General features: G+C 41.8%; 1 protein-coding gene across 1 annotated transcript; it reads left to right on the top strand.

The window, feature by feature from the left end:
* The first annotated feature begins 4,181 nt into the window (after nt 1-4,181).
* Nucleotides 4,182-8,894, top strand: LOC121148985 (protein FAM170A-like). Its single transcript, XM_040969381.1, has 4 exons — nt 4,182-4,251; nt 5,923-6,054; nt 7,105-7,245; nt 8,287-8,894. The coding sequence occupies exons 1-4, from the start codon at nt 4,182-4,184 to the stop codon at nt 8,892-8,894; spliced, it is 951 nt and encodes a 316-aa protein (XP_040825315.1).
* Nucleotides 8,895-27,462: the final 18,568 nt, after the last annotated feature.

Genomic DNA, 27,462 nt, shown 5'->3' with positions numbered 1-27,462 from the left:
TAGGAGGTGGGCCTGGTTGAGGCTACTGTGGGCCGCCCTGACTGGGCTGCAACTCCTACTGGTACGTGCGAGGGACAAATGCGTCCAGGGTGGAACCAGGCGGGACTGCAAGAGGACACGGGTGGAGACAGAACCGGCCCAGCAACTGCAGCCGCCAGCTGACCGGGGCAGTGGACTGTGACGGGCCCTATGCTACTAAAACAGCAGGAATCTGGACTGGGAATACCTCAAAATTTCTTCGAGGATCTTCCCATTCGAGACACCGGACTCGGAGTCCTAACCAGGGAAAGACAGGACAAATCAAGCAACAACCTCAGCCATCTGTTGGCAGCAGAGACTGGGCAAACGGAGACCCTAGAAGGGACTGTGTCAATCAATGAACTCTTCAATGACCACATCATGATTGGGGTGGCGAGACTGGCAACGACCCGTGAATGGTGAACTATTGGAACCACTTGATCGAGTATCTCGGAGCGCGCCCCACACCCGGGACTTGGGGTGGGCGGGAGAATGGGCTTCTTCCTCTATATCCCCCTTTAGACCTTGACCCTTTTTTACCCCAATTAAATTTGTAAGGATTGTCAAAATTAAATAAAAAAAAAAAGAAAAGAAACAAAGTTTCAGGCCAGCAGAGAGTTACCAGAGCCCAAAGTTACAATGAAGTAACCAACAGGAGGCAGGAGGGGCGATGTTTCTGGGCCCTGTGCACTGTCAACCTGAGCAGTGGGTGCCATCAGTGGTGCCGCCCCATTAGAGTTTGATTACTGTGCCTTCAGTGGACTTGGGCCTATACACCTACTCATTAGTGTGTCTGATTTAGGGTCTCTGGATACATTAGTGCGGGTGAGAACTCATTTGTCCAATGCCAGCCTTGCTGAGAAAATTACCTGGTTTGCTGCCAACTCTTGCTTCAGGGGTTGTCCTTCAGAAATCCAGATGCATGTGAACTTGGAGTTTGGTGTTTATTTATTTATTTATTTATTTATTTATTTATTGTGCTTGGGCAGGCAGCTATGTGTGGAAATTGCTTTGACTTCTAAAGGAGTTGTGAGATCCTAACATGTAACACACTGAATTTCCTAAGATGAGTTGGGGTTCCTAACTAATGCCACTGGCAGAGGAATTCAAATCCTTTTGTTCCACAGACTTTCTCACCAAACTCTCCACTTTTCTGTTTTTCTAATATCTGCAAACTCTAACTACTTTGGATGACTTCAGCACAACAGTAGAGGGACAAACGTGATGATTTCAGAGCAGAAAGAGGCCACAATACTGCGGCATTAAGGAGCCTGGATTTAGACAAGTGATGTTTATACATACATCCAAATTAGAGGAGAAAAGATATTTTCTTAGATGTCAAATACTGAACGTGATGTAAAGCAAAAATAAAAACAAACAAAAAAAAAACTGTTACAAAATTGAACGCAAAACAACAGAAAAACAAAACATGAGAAACAAGATGTAAAGCATTAAGACAATCCAGCATGAGCTGAGCCGCTGATGAGCAAAGCACGCATTCTTCACCATGAAGCCAGGATACTCACAGTGTGCTAAATCTCACTGCCCGACAGTCAATACAAAGGCCTGAAAATCCCAGGACACAAGACTCTGTTACCCACATGCAGAAGAATGATTGGTAAGTACATTCAGCTCCATGAATGAGAGAGATAATAGGCAGAACTGGACACAGCAACAGCTAAACCAGTAGGTACAACTGTTTCATAGAAAGTAGACATGTAACTAAACAGAAATTTAAAAACAGACTGACCTGGGCTGTTGGCTGTCCCAGTAGCCTAGAAAGAGATAAAGTCCTTGCCTTGAAAGCACCTAGATACTAGATGGGCGCCGATTCTAATTCCAGTGGCTCCACTTCCCATCCAGCTCCCTGCTTGTGGCCTGGAAAAGCAGTCAACCATGGCCCAAATCCCTGGGACCCTGCAACCACGTGGGAGACCTGTAAGAGGCTACTGGCACCTGGCTTCTGATCAGCTCAGCTCAAGCCATTGCAAACACTTGAGAAGTGAATCAATGGCTGAAAATTCTTCCACTCTGTCTTTTTCCTCTATCTGACATTCCAATGAAAATAAATCAATCTTACATAAAAAATAAAATAAAGAAACACAGACTTGACATGAAGAGTTCCCAGGAAGCGATTTACTCAAATTAGAGATTTGGAAAAGATATGTGAACTTTAACAGAGAAGCTTTAAGAATGTTTCTTGTGGCTACTGTCCTCATCTTGCACACACCGGGATCCCATGTGGGTGCCAGTTGTAATCCTGGTGGCCCTGCTTCCCATCCAGCTCCCTGCCTGTGGCCTGGGAAAGCAGTTGAGGGCAGCCCAAAGCCTTGGGACTCTGCGCCCATGTGGGAGACCCAAAAAGGCTCCTGAAGCCTGGTTTGGATGGGCACAGCTCCAGCAATTTCGGCACTTGGGTGGGGGATGAATGAATGGATGCAATATCTCCCTCTTTGTCTCTCCTCTCTGTAAATCTGACTTTCCAATGAAAAAATTAAAAAAAAAAAGGAAAAAAAACAATGTGGAGCATTGTTTCCTGGGGAACATCAAGAGAGCAATATAACACCGAGAGGGAATACAAACCCAAGAAAGAAGCAAATGTGAGATGAAAATATATTATTTTTGGAGTTTCAATGGCTGCCAAATCCTAAAATTTGAGGATAATTTTAAATCTACAGCATGAAAATACTCAATAAATTCCTAGTTCATCTCTCTCTCTTTCTCCCTCCCTCTCTTTCTCACACACACAAACACACACCATACAGAAGAACAAAAAGTCACTTATATTAAAATTACCTAAAGTCAACAGTGACAAACTTTAATAAGGGCAAGTATTTGACAAAAGAGTTAAAATTCTATATGCATTAGTAGAGTGGACTCTGATCCTGGTACTTGGATAAAACAATTTCAAGGCTTTTGAGTAAAAGCTCAATAGTAGGATTACATGACTATATTAAATTTCATTTCTAGTTTTTAAATTAAGTTCCAAATTTTTCCACACTAACTAAACCAATTGATATTTCCATCAATAGTATGTAAAGATTGCCTCTTAGCAAAATCCTCACCAGCGTATGTTACTACTACCTATATTGTTTTTCACAGTGAGAAAGTGTATTTACAAGTTGAGAAAGTCAGACACACAAAAACATTCTAGAAGATTTTCTTCTGTGCTTATGATCTATATATGGAGTAACTCAGCACTATTTATTTTCATCTAAACGTGCTAGAACCTCAGAAATATTTTATCCTATGTATATGCAACCTATTACTCATGAATCTACTTGATCATTTCCTGCCTCCCGACTTTCTCAGTTAACATTTTTGAGGATTTTGTTATTTTCATTCTTCTGTGCTTACCTTATTTCAAGAACATAGTTCCCTCTGGGTGCATCAATTTTATTGCAAATAATAAGGCTGCTTTTTTATGGCTGAATAGTATTCCACAATAGAAATTATATAAAATATGGGGTAATATTTATAACTCACATATATTATTATACACAATTATATGTGAATATGTAATACAGTTCTATATAATAGAGTAAACAATATAATCATCATTATGTAATTAATATAATATATTACTAACAGGTAACAATAATATTGTTAGCAGATAAATTTTATTTCCCTTCAGTTTATACGTTGATGGTGATTTTGGGGAGATCAACCTGAGTGTAAGCCTAATCCTCATTTGCATTGTGTCATATCCTTGCTTTTGAGAGACTGACACATGCAATTTTCTTATGTGCAAGGTATAGTTTTCTTTGTTTAATTCAATCCTCTGTCTCCTACAAGTCCTTATGTCAAAACAAGGCCTGAAAAATAAGTTCACAAAAGAGTTACATTTGGACAAATCAAGTCAACATAGGCAATCACCTGTGGCAGTCCACTATCCCTTTAAATACTGGCTGAGCCCCCTGGGCTGAGTGATGTCACCAGGACATCCTAGAATTCCGAGGTCTTCGTTGTGATTTGAATCATAACAGTCCTGCTGCCATACTGCGTACCAGGCAGGACAGTGCTTGGGAGCCGCGAGCGTCTCCTGTGATTTGGTGTCCTCAGATTTTCATATTCAGTCTTTTCTTGATACCATCAACTACATGACAGTAGAGTTACAGGTAGAAAGTTTAGCTTTTTTGAGTAACTCTTTAAAGAGTTGAACCATGGAGCAGAGAGAGAAAAGGAAACATCTGGAGCGTGAGTACAGTCCTCCAGCTGTAAAGAAACCAAGAGGTACGTGGAGGTACCTGGAGAAAATCCTTGGGAATGTGGTAACCAAGAATGCCCTCCGCCGGGGGGAAGAGTAGGTCCCTACTAGTAGTGGAGAAGATAGTTAAGGAAGGTGACTGGGACAGTGAAGTGAGGAAACAAGGAGTGAGGAGGAGCTGTCTATTCGTGGCTCTTTCTGAGGGCCCAGTTTGCTTTCAGGTGTCCCAGGTACAAGGTCTATGTTGTTTACACAAAGTTCAGCCTGGCCCGAGTTTGGCCATTGGCAGCCAATTGGGGAGTGAACCTATGGATTAACGATCATCTTTTTCTTTGTAACTCTGATTTCAAGATCAATATTTTTCAGATGGTTATGGATAAGTACAAGCATGTAAAACCTATTCCTTACTAAGGCGTAAGAAAGATGTTCAAGCATCAACATAAACTCATAAAGAATTGTTTCTTTACTAAGGGATAAAAACAAATTATTTGCTTTAGTCTGTGCAAATGTAAATTGGATCTTTTAGGTTAATGTAAGACATAAAATAGGATGGGGCCAGTACGCTGGCTCAGTGGATAAATCCTCACCATGTAAACATTATGATCCTTTATTGGTGCTGGTTTGTCTCCCGGCTGTTCCACCTCCCATTTTGGCTTCCTTTTTGTGGCCTGGGACTGTAGTGGAGGATAACCCAAAGACTTGGGACCCATATGGGAGACCTGAAAAAAGCTCCTGGGTTCAGATCAGCTCAGTCCTGGCTGTTGTGGCCACTTGGGGAATGTAACAGTACTTGGAAGATCTTTTTGTCTCTCCTCTCTGTGGATCTGTCTTTCCAATAAGGGTGAATAAATCTTAAATGAAAGAGGAAACAAACATACATAGTCCCATTTAGTTACACTGATTACATGGGAAGTGGGGTTTGACTAGGGAAATATAGGCAATTGGCAGTTATGGTTACCATGGAACCTAACCAAAAACAAACAACTCATTAGACAGGGCAACTGCTCAGTGGGGGGAGCTGCAGAATGAAGCCAACTGCAACATTCAAAACTGTAATTCATATAACATAGGAGTATTTGATATTTTCAACAAAATTTTGAGTTTTCCATATTCTGATGCTCACTTTGAGAGGGTATCAAGAGTGAATGACTTTATTTCAACTTCACTAAGATTAGCGCATATTAAAAGATGTCATTGAGTGTAAACAATGAGACCTGTAGAGCAAGGGTCATAACTTAGATGCTGTACACACAACTATACATGCATAAGATGCATGAGTAAGAGGGACAGAAGTGTAATATTGAATATATTTGTTTACATGCTGTCTACCCATTGTGATTATTTGACTCTCAAAAATGCCATTAGAAATTAGGCAATGATAATTTATACATGATTGATCTATTTCTTTTATCTATAAGAATTCAGGGTTTATGTGCGGGTCAAGTGGGCACATTTCCTCCATATGATATTTTATAAGCCATCAGAGCTGAGTCACACCAACATCCCAAACCAGGAGAAATGCTTCTGTAATAGGAGTGCTAAGGTTTTCAACAGTATATAGACTTTATTTTCTGAACTTATAGGCATGCCTGTTCTCAACATTTAGCATGTGATAATCAGAATATGTATAAGTTAAAGAAGTGAAAGAAACACATTGTTCATCGAATGACTGTTATTCCATTCTCCATCAATCACAGATTTACAGAAGAGGGAGTCACCACCTGGGAGCGCTTTGGATGACAAGATCCTGGTCCAAGAGGAAGAAGATCCATCTGGCAAGTTGCAGTGCTACACCCGTGACTCCAGTGTGTGCACGCCTTATGATGTTGGTAAGGAGGCAGGATGCTCAGATAAATCAGGGCAACGCAAGGGGGAGCAGATCTGTAACCACTAAGTTGATCAACATTTCTCAGAGAAACTCAATGACAGCAATATATGCATAAGGTGCAGTTTCTAAGGTGAACTGTAGTACTGTCAAGAGTGGTTATCTACATTTTTTTTAAGATTAAGGTGACAAGAAAAATGTAGAACCATTAGTGGAGTAAATCTGTTCAGCAAAAATACATTCAGAGGAATGAAGACCAGGAACCAACTCTGTGCAAAGAGCTTAGTAGGTATGAGATTGAATACTAAAACACCTCTACAAATAAGTGCACTTGTACTGACAATAGTAGATAAAATAAAAGGCAATGTGTGCACTTGGTCATCAAGTTCAAGTGAACTACATAGCCCAACCATGATTGGCTTCACTTTCCCTCAAATATGTGCAACTGCTTCCCAAAGAAAGGCTAATATTGATGTCTTGAGGGAAGGGCAAATAGGGGCCATTCCTCTAGGAATAGCACACAGCCCCTCAGTACAGAGTCACCACATTTGATGTGATCGTAACCTCCCCAGCAAACTGAACACCTGCCCACATGTTCTACTGCTTCTCCCCAGCAACCCATTTTCTCCTCCTGTTAATTTGCTCTTTCAAATTAAGTAGGAGTAATTCGTACAAAGCGTGTACTCCATGGCTTTCCCATACACCATTTCTCCCAAGGAAAAGGAAGCTCATCATGGATATCAGACTTTATTAACTAACTTCATTTTCTGTTTAGGCAAGCTTCCCACTTTTCAATATTCTGTCAACATCCTCAGCAATGTCACATCAGAGATACTCAATCCTATGGATGTCTACCACATACACAATTTTAACAACTTATCCTATCGGTAGCAATTTGCATGGTTCAGCTAAGTGTGAGAGCAAGTCACATGATGGGTGGTGGACAGGGAGGAGACAGTAATGCCTGAAGCAAAACAGCCACTTAGTATGCTCCTTTTAGAATAGACACAGTTAAGCCATGACACAATGTGTTTTCTTGCAATTTCCTTCTCAGACTTCCAGCTGCTTCAACAAGATGTGCCTGAGCCATGTGAGGTCGTGGAGATTGAAACCTGCAGCCAGGCACCAGGAGACAGTGATTCCAGCTCCAAACCAGTCTCCTCTTCAAGCACATCCAGAAATTCTAATGAAGAAGGTAAGGCAGATGCAAATGGAATGTCTGAACAAACATAGGCTATTCAGTTAATATCCAGGACACCCCCTAATTACCTCACACTTACTTCAGTTACACAAAAGAACTTCAGGAAAGAGTAAGACTGAAGCCTTGGGGTGGGACAAACAGACAATGTGTTCCCAAGAAAGAGCACAGTCCTTCAGCACAACATTGTCCCAAGTGAGCCCTGGGAGAGGTGGTTGCATTGGCTGAGAGTGCCAACAGGTGTATGGAAACTTGGCTGGAATTTCCCCATGCAGACTGGCACACACTCATGTCCATAGATCTCTACAGGCCCCATCATCTCAGACCAAGATGACTATTTCTCCTTTCCTTTAGCTATTTTTTCATGACACTTATCACGTCCTGCGACTCTTATTCTTTCTGTAGACTCATTACATGGGTACATCTTATATCATCCCCCTTGCAAACAGAATTTCAGGCCTAACCTGTTACTGACTAATCCCTTGAATACATTTAACACACTCACAGGACACCTATCTTCACCAGGCCTGGGACTAGACAAAACTAAAGAAAACACTTGCAATTTGAGAGAATTAAGTTTCTGAGGTAGCCTTTCTCTTATGTCGCCACATTCACAATATCTGCAGGCTTTCAGAGCTGCATGATTTGAGAGTCATGTGTACTTCCTATGACACGCTGTCTACTCTCTCAGACAGCAGCAAAGCTTGGAACCATGCCTGTTCTTGCTCAGCTGTGCTGCACATTAAACACATACACACACTACCATTTACTAACACTAGAAAAATATACTGAGTTTGTACAAGATCACAGAATCATCTCTAGCAGATATACCATGCCCCAATTGTCACATACAAGCCTTACCAATTCCATTTCATACAGAACATATCATTTGAAGACACCTATAAGTGTAGAATCACATTTGTGCACGCACCCATCACACACATCCCATGCACAGGGATACTTAAGAGTGCCCCAGAAACACTACATCTTTATGTAAACTTAATCATGTTTTCTAATGGTTGAAACTTTCCTTCTTAGAAATGCATCAAAGCCAGAAGGAAGATCTCGGTGTTAGACCCTCTGACAAGCCTTTACCCCAGGATGTGGGACAGAAGAGCTCCACTACCTGGAATGATATGTGCTTTCATGTGCACTTAGCCAATGAGCCCTGCTCAGATGAATTACACATGAGAAAGGAGCGGGCCATGAAAATATATTACATGTATGTCAAAAGGCAGAGAGAGGCCAACACTGTATATAACACACAGGAAGGCTTGTTGCCTCCCAAGAAGAGGGCAAGAGTGCAAGAACTGAGCTGCATTGGGAAAGTCCCTTCGGAGGCCAGCTCTTCTTCTGTGATTACAGAAGATATGATCATCGACAATGAGGCCAGCTGCGACACCTCAGATGAAGACGATTTTGAGTCTGAGGGCCCAGCAGAGCTTCTAGCCCTGGAGGAGAAGCCCAGAATAAAGACCCCTGAGTGGCTCTTGTGGCCAGAGCATGGCTTTCAATGCATGGCCTGCTGCCGAGTGTTCCCCAGCCTGGACATCCTGGAGGAACATGTAAAGAATGGAGTCAAGGAGGGCTTCAGTTGCCGCATTTTTCATCTGGCTTTTGCCTGGATGAAATCCAAAAAAGAATAAAGAAGGCGGCAAAGAAAAGGAGAGCACAGAAAAACCAGGCAGAGTACACCTATGTATGCAAGGCAGAAATGTTTATACATGAGGAAAACATCAAGCAAATAAGCAAAGTGCTTTCAGCCCATGAGAAAGAGGACAGGCAGTAGCCTCACTGTGCTGACACAGCTGCATCCACTCCAAGCAGCTGGAAGGCCTGCTTTTCATTGCGCAAACCCACCAGCTAGTGACCCACAGGACCATGGAACCCTGGCAGATGCAATCTGCAATTCTCTACAGAGAGAAAGAAAGGTAGGCAGACCCTAACAGGAAGACATTATGCCCTCCCAACAGTAACAAACACCCTGATGTTACCACCAGCCCAGGTGAGAGGAAACTCACACTCGGGAAATACAGACCGCTGCCATCTGCAATTAAAACAGGTGAGAGTTCAAAGGTAGGAAAGCATCCCCAAACACTCACCAGTCATGGTTTGAGACAAGTGGGATCAATAGGATATCTGCTTGGTTGACAACACTAGGGCCAGTGTCCTGTCCAGGTCCTGCCAGGGAGTTGCAGCAAAGGCTATTTTAGCAGCTCAGTAAAACAGAGCAGCCTACACTCTCTTTCTTAAATGATGCAATATTTGGAGTAGCCACACCTCCTTTAGCAACAGTCCTTAGCTCACTTCTGTGAAGAGCAAGACAGACGAGAGCGCTCTCTGACCCTGAGGAAGCGAGCATGTGTGCACCAAGGATGGGGCAACCCCTTTCCTGAAGGTAAGGCCTCAGGCTCTGTTCTCAGATGTTCATGCCCAGGAGCAGCTGAATAAGAAACTACGACCCCTTCAAGACCCAACAAAAGTAGTATCTTTATTTGTTTCTTGGAGAAACTTTCCATGACATAAGCTAAGATTGAGAAATGAAGCATCTTTACTCAGGGTGGGCAGGGGTCAGAGGACAGAGAGGCAGAGGGGCTCTTTGCCAGGCAGCTTTGTTCATGATTTTCATCCTGGGGGTGGGGGCACTTGTATTGATCCTCACAATGCTTATAGATATTTTTTGTTACAGAATGAAGTATTCTGTCATGAAACAGCAGCGAAGACACTTGGAATGCAAACACCACTGCAAAGTTTGCAAAACCAGCTTTGTACTGCAACAAATGTGTATTGGGTTAGCTGGTTGTCAAACAGGAGCTTTTGATCCATATTCTGAATGCTGTTGATAGAATGGGGAAAAAGAGTCTTGAATTCCTTGATCATGCTGGGGATTCTGAAAGAGACTAAATCCTAGTCATGTCAATAGCTTAGACTGCCTTCCTCAGAGAACTGATAGTCTTCTTTGTTTTGATTTTCTTGTAGTGCCACAGGTTCACTGGCCTGCATCAAAGGTGACTCTTACTATCTAAGACAGCCTTCTTCACACCCTGACAGCATCATGTGAGGGCTGCTCTCCAGAAAGAAGCAAAAGATCCTTCGTTGCAAATCCCCAACTCATTGGTGAAACTGTGGTGCCAACAGGAAGGAGAATATCCAGGCATTAGAAGCCCCTAGGTACTCTGAAAATACATCCTCCTGAGGTATCTGCCTGCCAACCCCTCAGGAGGCCATGGCAGAATTGATGACATCTTAGACACTGTCTTGTGGAGACACACCAGGACACATAGGACATAGATAAAGATCATGGGAAGTGAACTTTACATTTGCAGAATCCTGGTAACAGCTCAGCAGGAATTTGGGATGGAGATCGCTCACCTCACTGAACATTTAGGATATCCTTGTTTATCTTCCCATTGAGCCCTCTACCTTAGGACCATTTCATTTCATGTGCACTTGAACACCTGGTGCAAAAGCTCATGCCCCAGAACAGACACTGCTCTCTGTCCTCACCTTCATTACCTCTCCTTCTGCCCTCACCCACAGGCACACCACTATGTGCTTGATGCAGAAAGCAAAATCATCTAGGACCTGAAGGATGCAAACTGTAACATCCAATCACTGAGTTCCATTTACTCTTTGAGTGTTCTTCAGCAACAATTTGATACATGTTTCTGCATCTTTTTTAGCACAGACCATATCTCACATTCCTCCTAATATTCTTATTTGTACATTATCTGGCCAAGGACCAAGATTTGTTATCAGAAGAGGGAAATCAGATGCTATATGGATGAAACCAAAAGCAACTGGCACCTAGTCCTTGGCTCTTCTGAGCAATGCACGCACAGGGGAACAAGTGCTGCTTCTGCACTCGCAATGGAAGGATGGAACACATCATCAACCACTCAAGACACTCAAATCTATGGCTCTCTCCTTTCTTTAAACTGTTCTTTTAACTACACGTCTCATGTCCTGTGCCTCTTTCCCTTTCTGTTGTCTCATTACATGGGTACATCTTATAACATTCCCCTTGCAAACAGAATTTCAGGCCTAACTTGTTACTGACTAATCCCTTGAATACCTTTCACACACTCACAGGACACCTATCTTAACTAGCCCTGGGACTAGACGAAACTAAAGAAAACACTTGCAATTTGAGAGAATTAAGTTTCTGAGGTAGCCTTTCTCATATGTCACCACATTCACAATATCTGCAGCCTTTCAGAGCTGCATGGTTTGAGAGTTATGTGTACTTCCTATGACACTCTGTCTACTCTCTCAGACAGCAGCAAAGCTTATAACCATGCCTGTTCTCACTGAGCTGTGCTGCACATTAAACAATACACACACACACACACACACACACACACAACACTACCTTTTACTAACATGAAAAATATACTGAGTTTGTACAAGATCACAGAATCATCTCTGGCAGATATATCATGCCCCTATTGTCACATACAAGCCCTACCAATTCCATCTCATATAGGACGTATCATTTGAAAACGCAAGTGAAGCAGCACATTTGTGAATAGCAGAAGAGGGAAATCAGATGCTATACGGGTAGAACCAAAAGCAACTAAAAACTACTCCTTGGCTCTCCTGAGCAACGCACATGTAGGTGAACAGGTGCTGCTTCTGCAGTCACAGTGGATGGAACTCAAATCTAAGTCCAAGCATGTGTCCCTCCAACCATGTTTCCATTTCATGCTCAGACACCTAGGATTGTAAAAGCTAAATATTTTTTTGGAATATCTCATTGCATGTTTCATTTGTTCACTAGTTCTTATTTCACTCTGTGTTCACACGCAAAAAGTGTCACTTCTCACCTGCGCAAAGCTATAGAATGGACTAGAAATGGGAATAACTCAGCTTTCAAATGATGGTTTAGCTTTTATCCTTTTAAAATTAGTAAAGCTTGAGACTGGCAGTTGGGCATCTGTGGGGATACATACATTTGGTTATCTTGAATTGATTGATCATGTGTTCCTTCCTTCCTTCCTCATATTTGTGTGTATAAGAAGAGTAAATGAACCCGTGTGTGAGAGCTCATCAGGGATGAGAGGTGGACTGCTCTTGCTTTTGCTTTTGTCTGCCTACTGGCTTTCCCCTCTTCTTTCATACAAATACCTCCACTGCAGCTCTGGGCATGGACAAGTGAGCAGTCCAAAGAGTGAGGTCTGTTCTCCACTTGGCTACTGGCACTGACCTAGAGGTAAACATCTGTCTGTTTCAGACCAATCCAATCTGTATAGTGACATTCGGAAAAAAAAAATACTACATCTATAAAAGCCAAAAAACACAGAACAAGCAGTCCTGACTGAGGCTGTGGGCTTTTGCTCTGAGTTTCATGGTTCTCTGCTGCTGAACTTGAGTCAACCCTCTTTTCTCATTTGCACGGATATGATAACTGCTGCTGCAATTTGCTAAGCATCCTACTAAACATCTATGTTGGACCAATCTGTACTACATCTTTTAAGACACAGAGGAGAGAGAGATTTTGCTGGTTTTTCCTAAGTCATCATCTGCCACTTGAGTTGAGTTTCAACAATTCTCTGCCCTTGCAGTTTCTCCGATTACTCTCTTTTTTTTTTTTAAATATCTCATTGTTTTGTTAGTTGAATTTACTTCACTTTCAGTAAACTGTCATGTTGTGTCTGTTATCCTGAGTCCTTTACTGTTGTTGCTTACACACATTAGCTTTAACATGGTAATTTCTTTCATTTCAATCACTGAAAGCCTATATTCTACAAAGTACAGCAAAGCGAATTCCTTAGATATTATGTTAAAGCAGTTGGGTTTTTTTGAGCTTAGAGGACACGGTATGGCCTTACCTGAGTAAGGATTTAAGAGTGAAGATATTTCAACATCTAAATAAAAAGATGTGGTTTCAATACAGTAGAGCTGGGGTTAAACTGCTTTAAGAAGAGCCAGATCTCTTAATGTGAAAGCTGATACTATAAAGTATGATATGTAAATAATACAATGATAAATGTTTGAGGCAGTTTTTGTGAGTGTAATAACACAAAGAATAGCACACAGTGCGGTCCCTGATATCCATAGCTATTCAGCACATTTTTTTCAAAATTTTTCTTGTGTTTCACCTTCTGTGTCCGTCATCTAATGACTTCTGCATTACAGAGGATGAGATTAGCATTCAGAACAGTGCAACATCTTAAATGCAAAATCCAGTGTGGCTCTACTCTGTCACACTCTAGACATTCATGACACTTTTACCTCAATGTGACACATACATCATGCCGACATATTTTAAATCCAAGTTGGGCTCTGCTGAGTAGTAACAACACCTGTGTTGATGGGCTACTGTGTGACATTTCAGTACATGTACACAGCATGCACTGATAGATCAAATAGGAGTAAATGGAAATTTTCCCTTGACAAGAGTTTCTGGTTTAAGGCTTAGAGCCAAAGAATTTCTGCTCAAAAATTTTATAGAGGTTATTGTGAACTAAAATGTTTCCACTGTGCTATATAACACTAGGAACTAACCTTTTAATCTGATTCCGATTTGATATTTATAATCCAAAATTCCTCTATGCCTCCCATCCCTCCCAGCCTCTACAAAATCACAATTCTCTATTCATCTTGAGGCTTTCATTATTTTATTTGATATGTATTTATTTTTAAATGTTATATAGGTGAATGGATTGCAGACACATTCAAGCCTCTGGGCAGGATGGGAAGCAATGTGGAGGTAAAACACGGATGAGACAGAAGACCCTGCCTTGGACCCTGCCCAGGACAATGGCTCAGTAGCTAAAATTCTCACCTTACTAGTACCAGGATCCCCAATGGGCACTGATTTCTGTCCTGGCTTCTCCCCTTCCCATTCAGCTCTTTCCTTGTGGCCTAGTTAAACTTGGGACCTCCTCACTCACAAGGGATTCCCAGAACAAACTCTGGGCTCCTGGCTTCAGATCAGCTCTGCTCCAACTTTTGTAACCGCTTGGGAGTGATTCAGTGGATAGAAGATTTTTGTCCCTGTCCCTTCTTCTCTCTTTCCCTCTGCCTTTCCCATAAAAATAAACATAAATCTGGGCCAGGCACAGTGGCCTAGCAGCTAAAATCCTTGGCTTGAATGCACCAGGATCCCATATGGGCACTGATTCTACTCCTGGCAGCTCCACTTCCCATCCGAATTCTGCTTGTGGCCTGGGAAAGCAGTTGAGGATGGCCCAAAGCCTTGGGACCCTGCACCCAATGGGAGACCTGGAGGAGGTTCCTGGCTCCTGGCACAAATCGGCACAGCACTGGCCTTTGCGGTCTCTTGGGGAGTAATTAATCTGACCCCAGCAAGTGCCACAGCTTAGCAGGAATGTACCCAAAGATCCCCTATCAGAACTACTCTCAGTCCAATTGTTGCACATTCTGATTGGTGCTGTAGCCCAGCTCGGCTGGGCCCAATCTCAACCCCATCATTCATTGGTAGGTGCTGTGGTCAAGCAGCAATCCCAAATAACCTAACCAGCCCAAGAATGGCTCTCCCGAGGAGCAGCATCACGTGCTGCAACCAAGCCTGGCCTGGTCTGCCCCAAGCCCCAGGACTTGCACTTTTAGGCAGGTGCTTTGGCCTGACCCAGAGTGCCTTCTGAATTCCCCCTTCTGGTCCACTTCATCTCAGCTCCCTTGAATAACAATGGGTTTTGCAGCTGGGTTCATGAAAGTCCCCAGTTGCCCATTCCTGCTTGCTCTAGTCCCTGAGCCTCTAGCAATGCATCCCTTTCTTCCATATGTGCTCATGGTGGTAACTTGGTGTTTGAGTGGCCCTGGCTGGCATGCACTCATGGTGGCATTGAAAGCAATCTGTTCTTTTTCCACAGCTCCTTGAAAAAATAACAGAAATATACAGAGACAACTGTTCTGGACAGAAGTATAGTTAATGCAGAGTTGGTAACAACCAGGCCCAGAATGACCACCAGCTTTTGGCTGCTTTTCTCCCAGCAGTGTAATGCTTGTCTAGCTACAAGGCAGCATACAGTTGGAACATACTGAGTTCTGACGGAAGAGATGTAGTTTTAAGTTTGTTGATCTTTCTATATCTTTGTATGTGCTGCTGAAGCGAGCACAATCTTTCTATATCTGGACTGTTTCACTTAACATGATGTTGATCAGTTTCTCATGCTGCTACATGTTAAAGGATTTCATATATTATCATCACCAAATATGCCATTATGTGTTGTGATCAGGTTTTCATTTTGTATTCAATTTATTTTTAATTGAAAATGTATGTGAAAGGCAGAACATCCAAGAGCATGAGGAAGAGGCGGGGAGAAGGCAGGGAGGGAGAGAGGCAGAGAGGGAGCAAGTGAGAGGAGGAAGACTTTTTCATCTGTGGATTCACCCCCCAAGTGACTGCAACAGACAGGCAAGAGCAGGTGGAACTCAGGGGCTAGAAACCCCACCCAGTTCTCCTACAGAGGTCACAGGGACTCAGGAGCTTCACCCATCAAATGCTATCTCCCCCCAAGTACATCATCAAGAAACTGCATTGTGAATAAAACAACCAGATCTTGAATCACTGCAGCTGGAGATATTATTGGTAGTTTATTTTTAAATTTATTTTAAAGTTAGAGGCACTGATTGAAAGTATAAGAAAGAAAGAGCTATCTTCCACCCACTGGCTCACCCCTCATTTAGCTGTAAGGGCCAGGACTGGGACAGGTTGCATCCAGGAGGCAAGAGCTTGCTCCCACATGCGTGTAAGAACCCAGGAAATTACCTGTATCACTCCCCGGTTTACCAGCAAGGAGCTGGATCAGAAGTGGAGTTGCAAGGAGTAGAAATAATGTAAATATGGGATGCTAGTGTTGCAGTTGGCAGCTTCATGTGCAGTACCACAACACTGGCCCCAATTGGCACTTCACTTTGATCTGCAACAACACCTGCCTTGCACTATTAGGAACAATAGGTGTTTTCACATCTTAGTTTGTGTGAACAGTGCTGTTAAGTATGACAGAGCAAATATCTTCTTGCTACAATATGTCATTTATTTTGGCTGGGAATGGAGTAGGGTAATTGCTGGATCATATACCCATTCCATTCCCAGTGTTTGATGGGATTTCCATACTGCTTCCCAGAGTGACTGTACCAGTGCACATTCCCGCCTACAGTGTGTGAGAGTTCTCTCTCCACATTGCCACCAGCATTTGTTTTTGCTGACAGCTATTTTGATTTTGGTATGTATTCAGTTGTTGTGTCTTCTTTTCCTTTTTCTCTTTTTTTTTTTAACATTTATTTTCATTGGAAAGGCAGATTTATAGAGAGGAGGAGAGACAGAGAGGAGTATCTTTGAAGTGGGCTGCCAGGACAAGAATAGGAACCTAAATGAGATCCTGGTGCATTAGAAATGGGAACTTTAGGTACTAAACAACAGTGTCTGGCCTTAGATCAAAAATTCTACTAGTGGACCTGGCGGCATGTCCAAGAGGCCAAAGTCCTCGCCTTGAACACTCTGGGATCCCATATGGGCACCGGTTCTAATACTGGCAGCTCCACTTACCATCTAGTTCCCTGCTTGTGGCCTGGGAAACCTGTCGAGGATGGCCCAAAGCCTTGGGACCTTGCACCCATGTGGGATACCCAGAAGTAGTTCCTGGATCCTGGCTTCGGATTGGCATAGCATCAGCTGTTGTGCTCACTTGGGGAGTGAATCTTGGACAGAAGATCTTCCCCTCTCTCTCTTCTCCTCTCTGTATATCTGACTTTCCAATAAATAAATAAATCTTCAAAAAATTCTAGTAAAAATAGAAAATAGGAACATCAGACATCAGTAATCATGTAGGCAAACAATAAAAACATCGCCTTTTATTATGTGCCTAATTCACTGAAACATCTCACATGTAGTAGTTTACGCTTTCTAGAGTCTTCTAGAATGACACACGGTCTAAGAGAATGGGATAGATATTAATCATCTTCCATGGGCCAGACAGTGTGATGGCTGCCTGAGGTTGCTTTAGTCAATTTTTTTTTTTCATTCCATATCCCAAGAAATCTCAGCTATCTTAATTTTTCCAATTCTGAAATCAAGATTTTCAACCAAGACTTTGTGTGACTGTAACCCACACAAGCATCTAATTGTTTTCATGATATCTTCATTTGGCTGTCTCAGATCTGACCTCAATAATGAATTCTTGGGCCCAGTGCAATAGTGTAGAGGATCAAGTCCTCGCCTTGCAAGTTCTGGGATCCCATTTGGTCGCATGGCCCAAGTGGCCCTGCTTCCCATCCAGTTCCCTGCTTGTGGCCTGGGAAAGCAGTCGAGGATGGCCTAAGACATTGGGACCCTGCAACCGCTTAGGAGACCTGGAGGAGCTCATGGCTTTGGATTGCAGTCACCTGGGGAGTGAATCATCATAGGGGTGATTTTCTTCTCTGTCTCTCTTTCTCTCTGTGTATTCACCTATCCAAATAAATAAATAAATTTCTAAAACCAAAAGAGAAATTAAACTTTAAAAAAAATAATGAATTTTTTATCTCTACATATTGCAATTGCTTCTCTTTCAATATTTTCTGCCTTAGGAAAAGGCTTAGGCAACTCTCCACAAACTCAAGTAAACACCTGGGAGGATTGTTTTGTCATATGTTTTCCCTCTCTATCATCAACTCAATTCTTATTCTATTACCTTATAACCTCTAAAACATCACACTTGCATCCATTCATTTAGTCATCCTCTGGCATATTTCATTTGCTCTTAAACCAGAAGCTGGCCTTAGTTCCATGTGATATAATTAGCCGAGCTGTGGGAACCATTACACTATGTAGGAGTACATTAAAACACAAAGAGTATACTTCAAGTGTTCACAGTTTTCAATCTGACAATCATACCCTGTTATGTTGGAATAAAATGTTAAATTTGTTTCTCAAAATATCTGCAATGTATGACCATTAATTTTGCCTTTGGGAGGCATGGGAAATGAAGTTTAAAGTGTGGAAGGTTCTCAACTTGGTTACTATCTTCACATATCGAATCCTATTTTCCCCACCTAAGATCACCAGGAATGGAGAGCTAGAAATGTAACTCTTCAGAGTGTTTGTGTCACCCTTGCTCAGGGGCTATACTGATCGTTTCTGTTCCGTTCCTGCTTAGGATACTTACCTGGGCTGCCAAATTGGGCACTCTTTTTAAATTTTTTAAAAATTTTCAAATAGTTATGGATTGCTTCTTTTGTAAAATATAGTGATTATCAAATGCTAATCTAATAAAATAGAAAGGGATATGCATGCAAGATAAGTGCTCCAGTACTTAATGACTAGATTTAATAAACATAGAATTGCTTCGCATTTTATTGTAAAAGTTTCTAAGTGTTTTGATTTTTTCCTATTTTATTGTACAGTGGTAAAGTTTACAACCTGGTGTCTTCCATCCATGGACTTTGAGTAGTATGAAGGAGAGAGAAAGAGAGAGCACAAAATTGATCTTAATTTTAAAAATACACTGAACAACCAAAGGCAGTACTGCATACTTGTCAGAACAACCAAAATACAAAGCAATAAGCTAACAACACCCAAGGTTAATAAGCATGTGGAACAGCAAATCCCTCGGTCCTTTCCCTTTATGACAAGGGACAGTCATGTCTAAAGATGGTTTGGCAGTTTGTCACAAAATTAAATGCACACAATCAAAATTACTTATTTCCTAAAAGAGTTGGAAGTTGACATTTTAAACACAAAATAGCTGCAAGTAGATGTTTCTAATAACTTTGATCATAAATTTCAGAGGTTATTACAAAAGACTTGCAAGCAGTCAAGACAACTTCCAATAGGAAAAATGATAAACAATTGTAAAAAAACAAAAGGGAATTTTATCCTAAAATTAATAAGCTACCAAGCCATGAGTCTAAGACGCTCAGTTGATTCAACTCAGTGGCTTTAATTTTTATACGTTTTGAAATATTCACATAGAAGAAGGGGCTCCACATTAGAAAAAAACATCAAACCATGCCGCTCTGTTATTAACTCTATAAAGCAAATTGACCTTAAAACTATTTTTTTCCATATTAGATCTAAGCTATTTGAAATCTAGATCAGAAAGACTGTGGTCACACGGTGTCTCCAGTTCTTGTCAACTGTCCCCAGAATTCATGTCTTTCACTTTGCTTTATCCCACAGCACAATATTAAATGATATTTATTTTAAAAGTTTATTTATAATGATGTATTTACTCATTTTATTTGAAAGGCCATTTTTACAGAGAGAGAAGTAGAAACAGAGAGAGAGAGAGCTTTCATTCACTGGTTCCCTCCCTCGAGAAGCCCAATAGCCAGAGCTCAGCTAATCCAAAGCTAGGAGCCAGTAGTTATTCTGGGCCTCCCATGTGGATTCAGAGTTCCAAGGACTTGTCCATTCTCTATTTCTTTCCCGTGTCAGAAGGAATGGAGCTGAATCAGACCTGAGGCAGCCAACATATTTACCAGCATCCATAAGGTATGCAGGTCCCAGCAGGCAAAGAATTATCTTGTGCTGGCCCCCCGAAGTCTGTGCTTATAAACAGCATGTGTTGTGTGATTCAAACTCTGACATTGTAGAAAAAGCAAAAATGTTGTGATATTATACAGATCAATGTTTGCCAGGGTTCAGGGAATGGAGGAATGAAGATGCAAGCAAGATGGCTGTGGCAGTGTAGCTATTCTCAGAAGTGCCAGCATGATGCACTCACGTCATTACACATTTGTCCCAAACCACAGAATACACAGCACAACATGTGAATCCTAATGTCATCTATGGAAATTAGTTATTGAAGTTGTGTCCAGATATATTTATTAATAATAATCTGTATGCAGCTCCGGGGCAGGTATTGTTGAGGCTGGAGACTGAACATGATTGGGGCCATGGGTAAGAGGGAAATCTCTTCCACAATATCAATTTTCTCTGAACTTACAGCTGTGAATATATATATCCATTGTATATAATAAAAAACATTTGTATACCTATGTTATATAGAATATATGTGTATACACATATGTGTGTGTACACACATATTCCTTAGTTTGTATTTACAGAGGAGAATGTGAATAATGAATAGAATGTGAAGAATCAAACAGCAAAGACAGTCTAAACAGAAAAATCAGGATGCCCACATTTCCCCTTTCCAAGGCTCCTTAGAGAGTTTAAGGTTGTGTGTGTGCATGTGTATGTGAGCTCAGAATATATTTTAAGTATATTTACTTTAGTGTAAAACAAATGCCATCACAAAGGGCACACTCTTCTATAACTTTATTTTTCATTGAACTTAACATACTTTTGGAAATTTTATGAGCACATGCAGATCACTGTTCTTTTAAACTATTGAACATTTTCTGTATGAATCCACATGAAATTGCCAATATCTAATTGGTTTTTTACCCAGAAAATGTCAATTCGACGTAGACGAACGGTGTACTTTGACTTGACCACATTTTTATAAACATTTGCTTGATTTGAGTGTCTCACTTGTAGCATCCTTGCAAGCTATGAGTAAATTTTGGTTTTTGCATGTTTCCTGGGTGTGACTGCCAAAACTAATCTTCAAGTAGAATGCATTTTACAAAAGTAGCCTTGTTTTGCCTCTCAGTGTTGAAGAACCTGGATCTTAATATTACTTAAAGGATATCATCAATATTACAGAAGGTGAAAGCAACTTTAAATGATAAGCAATTGTTTCACACTTATAAATACAGGTGGCTTCAAAGGGCGTGGGTCGTACTCATAAAATCCATCACTGCCTGCTCACAAAGGAAATACAAAAACTAACTCCAAGTTATACTCAAAGTAGCTGGTAAATGATTAGCAATAAAGGATGTCTGTATTATAAGCTTGTGTTTCCACTTGCTAGCAATGAAAGGGCCCAAAATAATTGTCTGAAATAATGGCAATATATGCTATGTTCTATTTAAAGCCAAAAGCTAAAAGAATACATTTACTACATGAGCAACATGAAATGGAACAAATAAAACTTGTGTCTTTCAAACCATGAAACCTAGATTCCCTATCTAGATATGAACTCAAGCCTGGAGCAGTCCCATAGCAGTTAAAGTCCTTTCCTTGGATGCCTTGGGATTCCACATGGGTGCGGGTTCTAATCCAAGAAACCCACTTCCCATCCAGCTCCCTGCATGTGGCCTGGGAAAGCAGTCGAGGATGGCCCAAGCCTGGGGAGCCTGCACCTGCATGGGTGACCTGGAAGAAGCTCCTGGCTCTTGGCTTCAGATTGGCTCAGCTCGAGCTATTGAAACCACTTGGGGAATGAATCAACGAATCGTCCTCTCTGTGTCTCCTCTTCTCTGCATATCTGTATTTTGAATAAAAATAAATAAAAAACAAAAAAGAAAATATGCTGTTATTGTGACTGTTAGTCACGGAAGATTCAGAAGTTAGCATGGTTTCTTCATCGAGATTACATAAGGGAAGAAGATAGGCAGCTGCATTGTTGTGCAGAATGAACAAAAATATTTTCAGATTTGCAAGAAAAGCAGATAGCTCTGAAATATACAGGAGCTTTCTTTGAGGTAGTTCTGCTTCTAGGATCCTCTTGCCCCTCTCAGGACTGTGTGGGTGCCTGGAGGCATTCCCCAGGGACACTCCTCTCACCTAGAGCAGACTCTGCAGGGGCAGATTTCTGTCCTTTCTCTCTTCTTGCACAAGAAAGGAAAATCCTTGGAGAAGCATGTGACAAGAAACTGAAAATCGTCAAGCTGCTGCGGTGACCCCTAGGAACTAAAAGCAACCTTTCTCAACAAGCGCCCAAGAGAAGCCAGGCTCCTGGATCCCACAGGACCAAGGACGGGCATTCCTCTGATATATGTGTCATTTGAAAGAGTATCTGCTTCATCCTGTATCTAGATAATATCCATTTTCTAAGCAATGCCTGGGTTATCTTATAGATAACTCACTAAGTCATAATTACCCACTGAAACTGTGAGATTACACTTGTGTGTTGTGAAACTGCAAGTTTGCACTAACTTATTATGCAACAGCAGAAAACTATTCAGACATTTTAAAATTTTGTGCAGAAATATGTAGGGTATATAACTGTTAAAAATGAATAGAACAGGAAACTCTTGAATTAGCAACAAATTTTATAATAACATGCCTCCAGGCTATAAATGCCCAGTAGCTAAATCGTCACCTTGCATGTGCTGGGATGCCATGTGGGCACCTGTTCATGTCCTAGCTACTACGTGCTTGCGGTTTGGGAAAGCAGTAGAGGATGACCAAAAGCCTTGGAAACCTCACCCATGTGGGAAACCTGGAAGAAGCTCCTAGCTTCAGCTCAGCTTGCCTCTGGACACTGTGGTCATTTGGGGAGTGAGCCACTTGATGGAAGCTCTTTCTCTCTGTGAATCTGCCTTTCCAATAAAAATAAATAAATCTAAAAAAAAAGGTTAACTTGCTTCTTATAACGTATAAACAGCTAGTCACAGAGTAAAAAAAGAGAACAAATCTTCTGGCATTTTCTGTTTCTGTTAAAAATATTTCATTATTATTTTTTTTTGAAAAGCAAATTTTCACAGATGAGAAAGAGAGATGCACAGAGATCTTGGATTGGATGGTTAACTTCCCAAACAACCAGAATCAGCCACAACTGAGCCAAACAGCCAGAACTGAGCCAATCCAAAGCCAGGAAACTCATCCAGGTCTCCCATGTGGGTGCAGGGGCCCAAGGGCTTGGGCAATACTCCACTGCTTTCCCACAAGCAGGAAGCTGGGTGCAAAGTGGAGCATCTGGGACATAACCCAGTGAGCACATGGGATGCCAGCACTGCTGGTGAAAGATCAGCCTAGTGAGCTACCATGCCACTCCCCCTATTCTTATTTCAGCTTTGGGAAATTGTCAATCAGTTTACACAGAAATAGAAAGCAAAATACACAATCACGTTTTAATAAACTGTTTGCATCCTAAAGCAGTGTAACAATAGCAGATATGCAAGATAGTAGCTTCAGAATATACAATCCGTGAGCACAGTATAATACAGCATCTTCTGTGAAGTAAACTGACATTTAGAATGAAGGGCTTTTTTTTTAATTTAATCAAAAAGACATTCTTTTTTTCTATTAAAATTTAGGCAAACTGCTAGGCATGAACTGAGATTAGACTTTGAAATATATATGTCACCTTAAGTGCCTTTTCGATCATGGAACTTGATCCATTTATCCTGTGAATACCTTGTAAAAGCTAACTCTAAATATTAACATAGTGGCCAAGGCTAACTCAGATTCCAAACAATTTCCCTGAAATAATTTGTTTCAGATTCACCAACTTTTGACATTTTTCTATCTAAGAGCTTATGTAAATTTACAAATATACCTGAACACTGTATTTCCTGAAAGAAGGGAAATTTGGAATATCCTAATGTGGACCTGATGTTAGATTGCAAAGGGAGTGCCAGGCACAGTGGCCTAGCAGCTAAAGCGTTGGCCTTGCACATGCCAGGATGCTGTATGGGCACCAGTTCTAATCATGGCAGCAGAAGTTCTGTGCTTATGACCTGGGAAAGCAGTTCAGGACAGCCCATACCCTTGGGACCCTGTACCTGCATGTGAGACCCAGAGGAAGGTCCTGGCTCCTAGTTTCAGATTGGCTCAGCTGCGGCCATTGCAATCGCTTGGGAAGTGAATCATCAGATGGAAGAGCTTCCTCTCTGTCTCTCCTTCTCTATGTATATCTGAGTTTACAATAAAAAAAAATCTTCAAAAATGTTTAAATGAATGCAGATTGGTAAAATTAATGCAGATTAGTAAAAGTCACTAAGAAAAGGAGAAATTCCACATGTATAAGACAGTTCTGCAATCCAAATAGCATAATTCAAAGACAAGATGAAGGATTTCCTGAAATACTTTGTGGTAAGATATTTTACTTTTTTAAAAGATTTACTTATTTTCATTGCAAAGTCTGATATATGGAAAGGGTGAGGGTCGGGGGGAAGATCTTCATTCCCATGGTTCACTTCCGAAATGACCACAATGACCAGAGATGTGCCAACTCTAAGCCAGGAGCCAGGAGCCTCTTCCGGGTCTTTCACATAGGTGCAGGAGCCCATGCCTTCCCATGCCACAATCAGGGAACTGGATGGGAAGTGGGAATGTCATGATTAGAACCTGTCCTTATGGAATCCGTGTATATTGAAGTCCAGGACTTTACCTACCATGCTACTGTGCAAGACCCAGGGGTAAGATATTTTAAAACAGAAAGCAAAAGTCAACACATTCTGGAACCCAACCTATGGAAACATCAATATCTTACAATATAGGAAACTCATCTCAGTAAGGTGGGTGAGGACGTTAACTGCTAAGCTATCAAGCTGTGCCCAAAACTGTTACATATATCTTAACATTAGGGTGCTGGATTTGGCAACATTGTCTCTACTTACAATGTCATGATACATTTAAGTAGCAGAAGGAGAGATTTGTGACCATTGTGAGGAGGAGCCTGGCCTCACCCAAATCAGAGGCCTCCATGGGCATGTATCCATCTTAACCATGCAGGTATCAAAGATAGAAACAGAAGTGTCATTTCTGAGTTAGCTCCATGCTGTAGGCTAAATTTCCACCTGTGGTGCTAGTATCACATAGAAGCATTGATTTGTGCCCAGGATCCTCCACTTCCACTTGGACTCCCTGTTTATGGCCTGGGAAATCAGGTGAGGATGGCCCAAGTGCTTGGGTCCATACACCCACGTGAGAGACCTCAGAGAGGCTCCTGGCTTTGGACTGGCTCAGCTCTACCCACTGTGGCCATTTGAGGAGTGTATCTTCAGATGGAACATTTGTCTGTCCTTCTCCCTGTAACATCTGCCTTTCAAGAAAAAAGAAAAATGCATTTAAAAAAATCAGTTACTAAAGCCACCTTTAAAGACATTGTTAGCACATTTGTGCCTACAGCTAGGGCCAGTTGTCCTATGCGGCACTATCACTCATTCTGATCAATAATATGTCATTTTTCAGTTGTTAGGCATCCTTTTGCATTTTTTGATTTATTTAATCAGTTGTTGTTGCAAAGTCAGATTTACAGAAAGAAAGAGAGATAGAGAGGAAGATCTTCCATTTGCTGGTTCAGTCCTTAGAGGTCACAACAGCTAGAGCTGAGTCGATCTGAAGCCAGGAGTAGGAGCCACTTCCAGGTCTCCCAGTCGGGTTCAGGGTCCCAAGGCTATGGGCCGTCCTTGACTGCTTTCCCAGGCCCCAAGCAGGGAGCTGGATGGGAGGTTGAACAGCTGAAACTCAAACTGGTGACCATATGGGATCCCAGTCCCTGCAAGGAGAGGATTTAGCCACTAGGCTATCACGCCCTGTTTTACCTCCCTGTAAATATTTGGCACACTAGTATTTATCCATTTTGTAAAATTAAAATCCTCTTATCCATACTGCAGCAAATGCAGCATGAATCAGCGTGAAGTGGGAGAAGACACACAATAGGTAAAAGACACAGAGACAAAATAAAGATCATAAAAGTGGTGATGGGAGTGGGCAAAGATTTCCTCTCTTTAAACGGGAGAGGAATTCTGTTGAACTACTCCTTGCAGATTTTTTTTTAAGATTTATTTATTTCTATTGTAAAATCGCACAAATAGAAAGGAGGAGAGAAAGAAGGACAATCTTCCATCTGATGATTCACTCCTCAAGCGACTTCAGCGATCAGAACTGAGCCAATCTGAAACCAGGAGCCATACGCATCATCCAGGTCTCCCACATGGGTGCAGGGTCCCAAGGCTTTAAACTCATGTCAACTGTTTTCCTAAACCACAAGCAGGGAGCTGGATGGGATGCAGGGCCACCAGGATTAGAACCGGTGCCCATACTGGATCCCACAGCATTCGAGGTGAGGACTTTAGCAACTAGGTCATTGCACAGTACAAAAAAAAAAAAAAAAAAAAAACAACAAACCTGAACATGCAGTATAGGGAAGTAAGTTTGGAGGCAAGCATCAGTGAACTGCCAGTTGAAAAACTCCACAGAAAAACATAAAACAAAAACAAACAAACAAACAAACAACAAAAAACAAGGAAACCAGCTTTTAAAGCAGGTTAATGGCCCTACACAGTGGCCTAGCATCTAAAGTCCTGGTTTTGAACGTGCTGGATTATTATATGTGCACAGGTTCTAATCCCAGCAGCCCCACTTCCCATCTCGCTCTCTGCTTGGGGCCTGGGAAAGCAGTCAAGGATGGTCCATAGCCTTGGGACATTTAACCCGAGTGGGAGACCCAGAAGAAGCTCCTCTCTCCTAGTTTCAGAATCTCTCAGTGCTGGTGTTCTAGGGTCTCCTGGGGGAGTGAAGCAGCAGATCTGTGTCTGCTTCTTTCTTTGCCTCTCAAATAAATAAACAAATGTTCTCAAATAAATAAAAGGATGTCGATGGGGTAAGTAATAAATCAGAAGTGCTCCTAGAAATCCTCTCCTCCATGTGGCCTGTCATGGCCACCAGCTCTGTCTGGAAGAGCACAGAGAAATTCAGACAGTATGGCTATGTCCTGCCCTGCCACCACACTCCACTGCCTTCACAAAAAAGAGAGCAAGGCAGGAAGGGAGGGAGGAAGGGAGAGAGGATGAAAGAGGATGTTAGTTCTGCCTCATTATCTTGATTGTTAGTTTGTAGCCCTGGGACTAGCCTGGTAACTGACATCTTTGTATCTTGATACTTGAAACATTTATCTCTTCAGTCTGAAAGAGGTGCACCCAGCAGGCAAAGAAAAGCATTTAGCTCTGTGTTTTGTTTTGTTTTGTTTTGTAATTCTAGCGATGTTTATATATTTGTGAGAGAGTTACAGAGTGAGACAGAGATAAAGATCTTCCCTCCACTGCTTTATTCCCTAGATGGGAATTCTCAGCTGGGGCTGGTATGGGCCAAAATTAGGAGCACAGAATTCCATCTGTGTCTCCTATGTGGGTGCAGGGGCCCAAGGCCATCCTTCACTGCATTCCCCAGTGCCATTAGCAGGGAGCTAAATCAGAAGTGGAGCAGCCAGCATTCAAACCAGTGAGCATGAGTGATTACAGAATGCTATGTTGGGGCTTTAATTGATTGGGATGATACTTTGCTGGCTTTACCTTCAGACCAGAGATGGGCTCACTAAGAAATCATTGAATTCACTAAGATAATAAGATGCTGGACTTTATGCTTGGTAAATACTTGCAATGAAAGAATTTCACCTGAATTTGAACTGTGGTAATGGAAGAAGGTGGAGAAATCCACCATGGGGAGAGGTTCAGGGAGGGGTGGGG

The sequence above is a fragment of the Ochotona curzoniae genome, unplaced genomic scaffold, assembly GCF_017591425.1.
Source record: "Ochotona curzoniae isolate NIBS_2020 unplaced genomic scaffold, NIBS_Ocur_1.0 contig_1858, whole genome shotgun sequence".
In the NCBI taxonomy this organism is placed as follows: domain Eukaryota; kingdom Metazoa; phylum Chordata; class Mammalia; order Lagomorpha; family Ochotonidae; genus Ochotona; species Ochotona curzoniae.
Note: the sequence above shows the minus strand (reverse complement) of the source record. Positions and strands in the feature narration are given on the sequence as shown.